The sequence below is a fragment of the Watersipora subatra genome, chromosome 11 (genome assembly GCF_963576615.1).
Source record: "Watersipora subatra chromosome 11, tzWatSuba1.1, whole genome shotgun sequence".
In the NCBI taxonomy this organism is placed as follows: Eukaryota; Metazoa; Bryozoa; class Gymnolaemata; order Cheilostomatida; family Watersiporidae; genus Watersipora; species Watersipora subatra.
The window spans coordinates 7,510,872-7,520,645 of NC_088718.1; the positions used below are offsets into that span (position 1 = coordinate 7,510,872).

The window sequence follows — 9,774 nt, forward strand, 5'->3', positions numbered from 1 at the left end:
ATGAATGAGCAGGCAGACGGGGTGAAGGACCGAAAGACAAAAAAGGAGAACGACAGGAATCCTTGATCAATACCTAATTTTTATTATTGGCAGCTGTGTGCTTTATTATTGCTGCACTATTGATTTTCTTTGCAACTCATCCTTCCCTTAGATTTCTATCACTGAGTAAAGTTAGACCTTGACCTAACGTGTAATTTTTTTTAGACAAGTGATGAAGTTTGACTCAACATGTAAAGTAATTTCCGACATACCATGTCCAATCTTTCTCTAAACAGAGCAGTTTTATAATTTAGTACGAGTGTATTAGGTTTTCCTTCACATAGTTGGGTTTTGTGGCGGTTAAATAATATTTATATACTTTTCTTTTTGGTATAAAACTATGGATCATTAGAAAGCTAGGGTGAGTGGTAATGTGGTTAAAAAAAGACAACACTTTCCTTAAAGGTTGACTTGCAACAAGATTCGCATTACAGTTATTTGGTATCAAAAGATTCACCATGTCTTACTCTGTTGTGTTGTACATGTAGGTGCAAAATATGTGGAAAGGTGATTACAAGCTCTTAAAAGCTCAAAAACGAACAGAAAATCGCAGCCATTTGAGACCGCCGTAGTTGGGATTCCCTTTCCAAAACGGCTCAAATGTGATGTAGTTGTGAGGGATGGTTTCTGTTTACACTTTCATGCAACCTTATTCGTCGAAATATTTTCACAAATATACTTCACGCATTCAATAAAACTATGTCTATTGTTCCTACGTGTCTGTTTTATCGTCATTGCAATGCTGTCACTTTTAGCACTGATATGTTATAACTTACCGTAAAAAATCGTTAAACTTTTTAACCTTAGCTCGAAGGAGGCTAAGGTTAAAAAGGCTAGACATATCATTGTCTGATAATCATGACGAGCCTGTTGATCACCTGTGAAAATCGAAAAGTGCTGCAAAAATTATGTGCGAAGTATTGGTTCACATGATCATAGAACGACTTGACGATTGAATAATGCCGAAAGAAAACTGTAAAGTAGCGAGCATCTATATTTGATAGGGGGTCTTCGGTAAAACCGAAGTGTTTGCCATAAACTAGTACTATGATAAGTTTTATATTGAGCTTTGTATTGGCCTTTCAATTCACATGAGAACATACGTGACAAGACGATAACCAAATTTCGGGGTTACGTCATCGAAATAAAGAGATTCCAATCTACGGCGGCTTTTCGTTTTTGAGCTTTTAAGAGCTTGTAATCACATTTCCACGTATTTGGCACCTACAGCACAACAGAGTAAGACATGGTGAATCTTTTGATACCAAATAACTGTAATGTGAATTTTGTTGCAAGTCAACCTTTAAAATAAATAAAAACAACAGCTAGCAGAAAAACATCGGCCAACATGTTTGGGTCATTTCTTTAAAATTTTTCAAAGCGGTCTAGTAGTTTTACTGAGGAGGAAGGTCTAGATGATGCCAAGAAATAAAAGCCAAAAACTAGTAAAAATGGAAAGATTAGCTGCGATTGTTAACAAAATAAGAAACATAAGCAAGCAGAAGCCAAGATAGATTAAGGGAACAGATGTAGACCAATGTGGTCAGTGCTGACAGAGTCACAATCTTTACTATGTTAATAGCTAAAAGTGTTAGAAAAAAGGATTGCACCACATCGGGGATCAAACCTGGATGTTCAATAATTCAGTCAAGCGCGCGCCCATCTGCACAACTCGATCACCTTACACTTTCTGAGAATAATTGCACGGGACCTGTATGCGTATGGGACTGTCAGCCTACTAGTATGTACAGAGACCCAACATGGCCCTTGTCAGCGATGATAGTGATTGGAATTGGGCCCTTGGCTAAACTTACAACGCTGTAAGAATTAAGAATCCATTCAATAATTCACGCCTTTGTTCTTTTGGCAACCCTGCTAAAGCTATGTTAATCCATTTAATTACCACATATTGTGCATCGTAAATACAAAAGTTTTTCCTCGTTCCAGCACAATAAAGCCAAAGCTATTCAATCTCATTTTATACCAGAGGTGATGGAGTTGTGTCATCATGCTATATCTTCAGTGCCTGATCACAAATCTTTACACACCTCCAATAGCCTGTTTCGAGGCTCCCGATTACTACAGGAGCTGTTCAGACTGTGTTGCAATAGTATTACAAAATTAATTGGTTTAGAATACAACAAGCAAACAACAAGGCTGTTTTTTTATTTTATCAATGTCAAATGCATACACATTTCAAATGCACAAAAATTTCCATTTGCTTCCTACTGGCCACTTGTGCCATATTAATCATTATTAAACTCTGCGTCTAATAGTAAATGGCTTGTAGCGGTATTTAACAAAATTAAGGCAGCAAATCATTGCTACTAGCAAATGTCTCTAAAAATTTGTGGTTGTCTCATAATTTCTGACCATACTGTAAATATGAAAGTTAAAAGTGAGATTGACTTTGAACCTGACGAAATGCATGCCAACTTTTTGAATATTATGGAAACTTTCTGTAAGCATTTGCTGCTGTTTTCTTAGGCCTGTCTCTCATATTACACTAGGTGGAAGGCACGAAACGAGTAACAGTTCGTGTCACAAAAATTACCAACGAGTCACTGAATAACACCAGTAGTAGAGCTCTGCCTACTCCAGAAACAGCCGCTTCTAGAACATTGCGAATTCAGAATGAACGAAAAGGACGAATAGCAGAAGTCTGTTCCCAAAGGACGTCTTTGTAAGTTTACACACATTTACTTTAATACAGTACTTTAGATGTCTATGTAAGTTCTCACACACTCATTATCATAGGTTACTTAAGATGTCTATGCAGGCTCACCACATACATGTATAGTACCTTCAATGTCTATGTAGGTTCACAGACATGCGCTCTCACAAAGTGGTTAAGCTGTCTATGTAGGTTACCTACACACACATGCGCTCTCACAAAGTGGTTAAGATGTCTATGTAGGTTACCTACAAACATATACGCTCACAAAACTTCATTCTCCCGCTTCATCTGAGGTAAATAAAACTCGGTGTTTAAAATCAGCATTGTTCATTCGTCTAAAGACGGCATACCAAAAACTCAAGCTATAAACCTTGCCGAGGCACCAACAAAAGAGGAAAAATTATTATTTGTTTATTATTATATCCAACTATTGCAATGTAGAGCAACAAGTTAGTGAAAACAGTGGAGAGTTTAGTATAAAGTTCCAAATATGAAGAGAATTAAGTACGCCCAAATTGGGGTAGTTGGTCTTATCACACTTATCACACTTGGTAGACACCTAAGACTTTGGCAAAAAATGTTTACACTGCTAGCGGATCTCTAGTTAGTAAAATCCTTCGCCAATGTTATTGTTACTATGAAAGTTAAGCATTATTGGTTGATATCTTAGCCTATCAGTGGAGCCACACATGATCATCATTGTTTTAAAGTAACAACTGTCAGCGAAGCCACAAACAGTCCTCATTGTCTTGAATCCTCTACCAAAACAAATAAATGATTTATGTTGAACACACACAACAATACATTGCAATTTCTAAAAAAACATTCGAGCCAAAAGGAGTGGACCATTACATTTCATTTTTTATTGTACAACAATTTCATTTAAGTCAAATTGTCTAGCAAACACATCAGAGTTTACCAAAAATTATTACAAATAACATTTAGTTTAAATTAACTACATAATACTTATACAATCTAAAAATAACATGAAATATGGAAAAGTCACTATTGTAATCTTCGATGTTGAAATGCTGTCACTATACAGACATACCGATAAGCTGTTTTCACAGTCGCTTTTTAGACAGGATACCTATTGAAGTCAAGTCAGCATTACATTTCAAGTGTCACTGATTTTCTAGGCTGTGAGCCTTAAGCTAAGCAGGTTCTTAATGTTTTGTTCTGTTGTTAAAGATTATCAATTATACTAATGAATTGTTTTTAGTTGATAAGTTTTTTTAATGGAAGCTTGAATTATAATCATTGCGTGTTAGTTTCTACAAATGTTACACTCAATCTATATAAATTTCAAAGTTGGTCTGTCTGTCCTTTGGTATGTCCAGCTATAGCTATTAAAATCTTAGAATGAAGAGGCCATATGGCAAAAGATTTGATCTCAGACCCTCCCATACACCAGTTCAATCTCTTATCAATTGAGCCATGCGAGCTTGATAGATCCAATAGACGATACATGTCGTTATATGGGTACAAATACACTACCGCTGTCCGTTATGACGCAACGTAACGCCGCCGCGCTTATTAGTAAGCTTACTCAAATTAACCATTAGCAATGCGCCCGGGTAATGAAAAGTGGCAGGCAACTACAATACCTCTCAATGCTTTTAAGCTGATTTTAAATACCCGTGCAACGCCAGGCATTTCGCTAGTAATGACAATGATGAAACTAGATGTACAAAAAACAAGACTGTTTCTTGTTTGGAATCAGTGAAACTACTTTTGATAGCCTTCAATCTCTGCTTGTTGAGGCTCTCTTCCAGAGCTCAGTTCTAACAATCAGAGCTTAGACTATTAATATTTATCAACCTGCCTTTTCTCTTATCCAAGATTACAGAGACCAAGATTTCCACACAGAATACCATGGAAGCTGAACAAGAAAGACAAGTATCTCTACTGCCCAATACCTAAAGCTGGTTGGAGTAGCTGGAAGAGGTTGTGGTTTTATACAAGTGGGCTCATAAACAGCACCGATACTGATGTTGGTATAAGAGATGATGACGTCGCTCATGTGGATGACATAAAAAATGAATACGAAGGAATAGCTGCGATGAAAAGTGGCCGCTATAATTTCTCTTTTACTTTCGTGAGGTAAGAGAGACTGTAATAGCTAAACTAATGCTTTTCATATAGTCAAACTTTTACTAAAAATCATAAAAACTGAAAATTTTAGCAAATATTTGATTCTACACCAGGGCTTCCGATTAGGCAGACAAACTGTTGTTTGCGAGAATGCAAGAACCAATTGTGAAGATGAAAAAAGTGTATTTGTTGTGACAAGACGGTTTTTTCGTAAATAGTCACAGCCTATCAACAAATAAAAATGATGACAAGTTACAACATTTTGAGTATACTGCACTGTGTTTTTCAACAAAAAACGATCACAAATTATAAATTAACGACATCTTTTGTTCTGAGGCACCAGCTGAAATCTTTCATCGCTTTCCGATTATTGGTCCCCTATCAACAAGAACGACGGGGAAAAAAGTCAGTATTATCAATGATGAAATCATGTTAAAGTATTGACGACTCCTTAATTATGCACCTAGATTTGGCTAACAACCAATTCAACAACTGTTCAGTTAACTCTAACTCCTAACACTTTTAAATGCAGCTTTGGGTGGCTCCTAGGTTTTTATGTTGCTGCTGAGTGAAAACATTAGACTCTTCTTAGAATGACCTTACAATATCATATTTGTTTTCATAAATATGTCGAATATGTCTGTACTTCATTAGGCTTAAAACCTGTTTTCTTATCGATTTACAGTTTTGCCGGTTCTACTGTATGTAGAGGCTTGATTGTATGTAGAGGTTTGACCGTATGCAGAGGTTTGACTATACGTAGAGATTTGACTGTACATGCAACAGTAAGACATGATTTCAGATTATCTGTTAACTAGATGGCAATGTTTGCATGTTGACATTTTTCATCGACTCATACAGCCAATTTGTTTACATCCCTTTGAAGAGCTTAATAAAATGTTGCAAAAGATTGCACAATAATCGTAAAACAAAAGAAGAGGAAAAAATGGGTAACAGCTTGCCAATAAAATCAAATAAATAGTTTGTATAGCCTTTAAAATACCTTTCTCTGCTAAGAGAATGAATATTAGGTAGAAAATTGTTACAGCAGCTAGCAATGATATTTTTAAAATAATTGTTAGATGTTGTATGCAATTTTTTCATATCATGCGAGTTGAAATGAGTCAAAAATCTGTAACTATTAGATTAGAGTTTATTCAATCAAAATTTTTTCTTAGAGTTGCATCATATCTATTAAAAAAACTAATAAAAACCTAATTTTTCTCCAATTTTTTTGTTAAATGTAACTGAATGTCTCATACCTTTCTTATTAATGTTGTCATTAAGGCCATTAAAAAGTCAAGATCAAGTTTTGTGGGGTACACTTACCATGAATGCCCTTACTTCTTTCTTGTTCCTAAGTCTACAATAATAGTTTCAGAAAAAGTCGAGAGTTTTTCTGTCAACAAAACGATTTCATTGCAAATCCTCAGTCACATATACACGACTTGATAAAAATGAAAGATGTGATTCACAATGTTTTTGTCTTTTCATGACATTAATAATAATTGCAAGGTTTACTTGAGGCAGTGAGAAAATAGATGCGTTAGTGACAGAACAGATCAAACAAAGTCGCTATTTGGCTAAGCTTTTCATGTTAAGCAAACAGCCTTTATTAGTTCAGTAATTTGAATCTAAGCATCGTTTGTTACAAATATTTGCAAAGATAAAAAACTGTATTAAAAATAGGCATGTGTGAGTACTCCTAATAATGAAGAACTTCCTCAGTTCAGCATCCCTAAACCTTCATATTAAACTCGATTTTGTGATCCGTGTTTTTGTGGCTGCAATATCTAAAATGGAATTCCAGTAACATGACAATAACAGAAACAATAGCTTGTTATCAAATTTTCCACTTATCTTTCCCTGTGTGTTAGCTCTAAGAAGACCAGTGAAACAGAAACTACTTTGTAATTCTTGTAATTCTAAAATTTCAGGTGGGTTTATTGACATACGTAGGTGTTAGAAGATCAGCCTGCAAACTGAGCTCAAGTACCCAAGTTCAAATCCTGCGTGTGAAAATCTTTTTTCTCGGTTTGCGGCCGTAGTTGAAGAGCGTGATACACAAAAGCGCTATCGCTATCATATTAATATATAGATTAAGATTGTTTGCTCAGACGAACTCATGTTTATCTGGAATGAATATACTTTTTGTAACTATCCAAAAAGGAATGTAGAAATCAACTGCAAAGACAAAGCAAATGGCTAGACAACTTGGAGGAGCAAGAGATGAGCATAATAAGTCAATAGTAATTCGTTGTTACAACAGGCTTTGAGGCTTGAAAAGGGATTATCGTTATGGGTGAAAACAAACTAGAACGTACTCGGACAGCAACAGAGTTGATGGACATATCCAATAAACCGATGCTGAGAACAATCAGGAATGCATTCAAACAGCATTCAATAACTTGGAAATTATTCTGACAACAAAAGATAATAACAAGTGGCACTTGTGCAAAAATATTTGACAATTGTGTTGATCAAACATTGACAGTGAATAGATGGGAATCAGTTACCAGTTTTATAAAGCCTCTCACAATATTCTTATTTAAAGAGATTACATAACAACAATGGTCCTCCTTAGAACGAAACTTGTTTTAATAGACTTGTTTGATATTTGGAACAATTTTAGCACGAAAAATAAACAAAATTTATAATAAATAAATAAAAAGATTTATTGTTAGTTTACCTTGGAGAGATACGAATAAAAGTGCAGCCTCGGCAATGCGTAGGTGTAGAGGTAGAAGTAATGAGAGAGATACATGTATATAACCTACCTAACTTAGTTTAGGTAAAATTTACACTAATATAATAACTTAATATAATAATATCGTAATAGTTTTTTGTTTTTTCACTTTCTTTTAAACTATCATCCGCCTGGTCACTTTTACTTGTGAAATTGTGATGCTATACGAACTTTCAAACACAGTATGAATGAGGGATGAATTAATGAAACTTTCATAAGCCGCATAGACAAGACTTTTAGGGGTCAGTAAAGTAACTCTAATACGATTTATATACAATATTATATGCGATATACGATTATATAATGGAGTTATCCTCTTGTTATGGTCATATGACCAAAGTTATGGAGACCTCCGATTGGAGAGTTTTTATCACCCCCGCTTAGATGAAAAAGTAGAAAATAAATTTGTTGTTGATTAAACTTAAATCCGGAACTTTATATTATTAAATGCGATATAAACGATAGAATTATGTAGCGACTGAATGCTAAAAGATCGTCATACAGACACAGTCAAACCTCACCTTGCAATAACCACTATGTATAAATTTGTAAACAGTAGCTGCTTCAACATATTCGAACTGATTGACTGTGTACCAGGGAGTTTAACTGTACTTTTAATAACTTGGTGTGTTTACATTTTCATTTTTACTGCTTCTTTCTTTTTATACACAAAAATCTTACAACAGCATGTTTTTTTGCAGAGATCCATGGGAACGTCTGGTGTCTGCCTACATCAACAAAGCAGTCGAGTACAACTACAGCAGAGAACTCCATACTCCGTGCAGTTGGGAGTCACTGGAACCCTACAAACCAGATCTGACATTTGAGCAGTTTTTAACTTGCATCAACGGAGGATCACAAGACATGCATTGGTTTCCGCAGTCGTCACTATGCAATGTATGTCGAGTTAAGTTCGATTTCATCGGCCACTTAGAAACAGTCCAAGAAGATGCCGAGTTTGTCATTAAACATTTAGGCCTTAACGGCACATACCCGCATTCATTCGCTTCTAAAAAATACTCGACAAAAGAAGTGATGGAGGAATGGTACCAATCCATACCAGCGACACTCTTAAAGAGCCTTGCAAGACTGTATGAGCTCGACTTTATGTTACACGGTTACAATCCCAAGCCGCCTGGAAGAAATGACATATGATTATTTACCAATGTGTCACGTGACGTATGATTTCCCTATGTGTCACACAATTTCAACAAACATTTGCAACCTAGTTTACAGAGTTCTGGTGAAATGCGACGCTCGTCAGCTGTATGTCTATGAAAGATAATTTTTTATCTCCTGGACACACTCTATTTTTGATAAATTGTCGAGGATATTTATTACCTTTACATGTATATACAATATTAATAATTTCTAGTCTTACAGGAAGTAGAGTTTACAACAAATACCTATCTCAAATCTCTATCACCACCTCATCTTCTGAACCTGCATTACTGATCTTACACTTCTGTTTATATATATCAGAGGTAGTCTTTACTATAATAAGATCCGTGTCCTTCCGTCGTTCATCCGTCAACAGGCTAAAAGTGTTAGAAAAAAATCACCTCTTTCAGGAATTGAACTCACAATCTAAGTTTTGCCTTTAAGCACACTATCAGCCGTACCACTATAACACCTGTCAGCATCATGGAATAATTGTGCACATAACAATTCCACATGATTATGATGATGATCTCTCATGGCGGGTGGGACTACCAGCATACTAGTAACAATAGCAATAATAACAATAACCTCTCTTTAATGAATATTTTTCCTTTTCCCATTTAGTTGTTTTTCATAAACTTTTGTCTTTTTAGGATGCATCTTTTTTTATACCACGCATAATTACCTGCAGAGCGAATAAACTGAACTACATTATATTCTAATAAGAATATTTGCACCAACATACAAAGGTTTTGACATACAATGCAAATCTCAGAGCATTTTTAACAATTATTCGCAAAGACTGTTGAAGTTTTACTATGTACTTTTTACTTACTTTCATCATAAAAAGAAGCTATGCAGATGATTTCAATAACTTACTTATTGCTATGAAATGAAGAGACTAGTAGAGAGTAATTACTCCGTCATCTATAGAATTAGCAAAATCTGGTGTGTTCACTGGTCACACACAACCATTGAATGCTTAAATAAAAAAGCTTGGTTCCGAAGGTAAGTAGCCAACATTTTTAAACACAGAAGCAGATCAGAAACCTGCAAA

General features: G+C 35.3%; 1 protein-coding gene across 1 annotated transcript; it reads left to right on the top strand.

Moving 5' to 3' along the window:
* On the top strand, positions 1-8,711 carry LOC137407768 (carbohydrate sulfotransferase 14-like). The gene is made up of 4 exons (XM_068094149.1): positions 1-21; positions 2,550-2,722; positions 4,559-4,819; positions 8,234-8,711. Exons 1-4 carry the CDS (start codon positions 1-3, stop codon positions 8,709-8,711), a joined length of 933 nt encoding a protein of 310 aa, XP_067950250.1.
* Positions 8,712-9,774: the final 1,063 nt, after the last annotated feature.

Excerpts from the sequence above, each read along its gene's own strand:
- LOC137407768 (XM_068094149.1), top strand. The coding sequence starts at position 1 with ATGAATGAGCAGGCAGACGGG. Across the intron at positions 22-2,549 it reads TGAATGAGCAGGCAGACGGG|GTGGAAGGCACGAAACGAGT; the intron begins GTGAAGGACCGA and ends ATATTACACTAG. Across the intron at positions 4,820-8,233 it reads TTCTCTTTTACTTTCGTGAG|TTACAACAGCATGTTTTTTT; the intron begins GTAAGAGAGACT and ends TACACAAAAATC.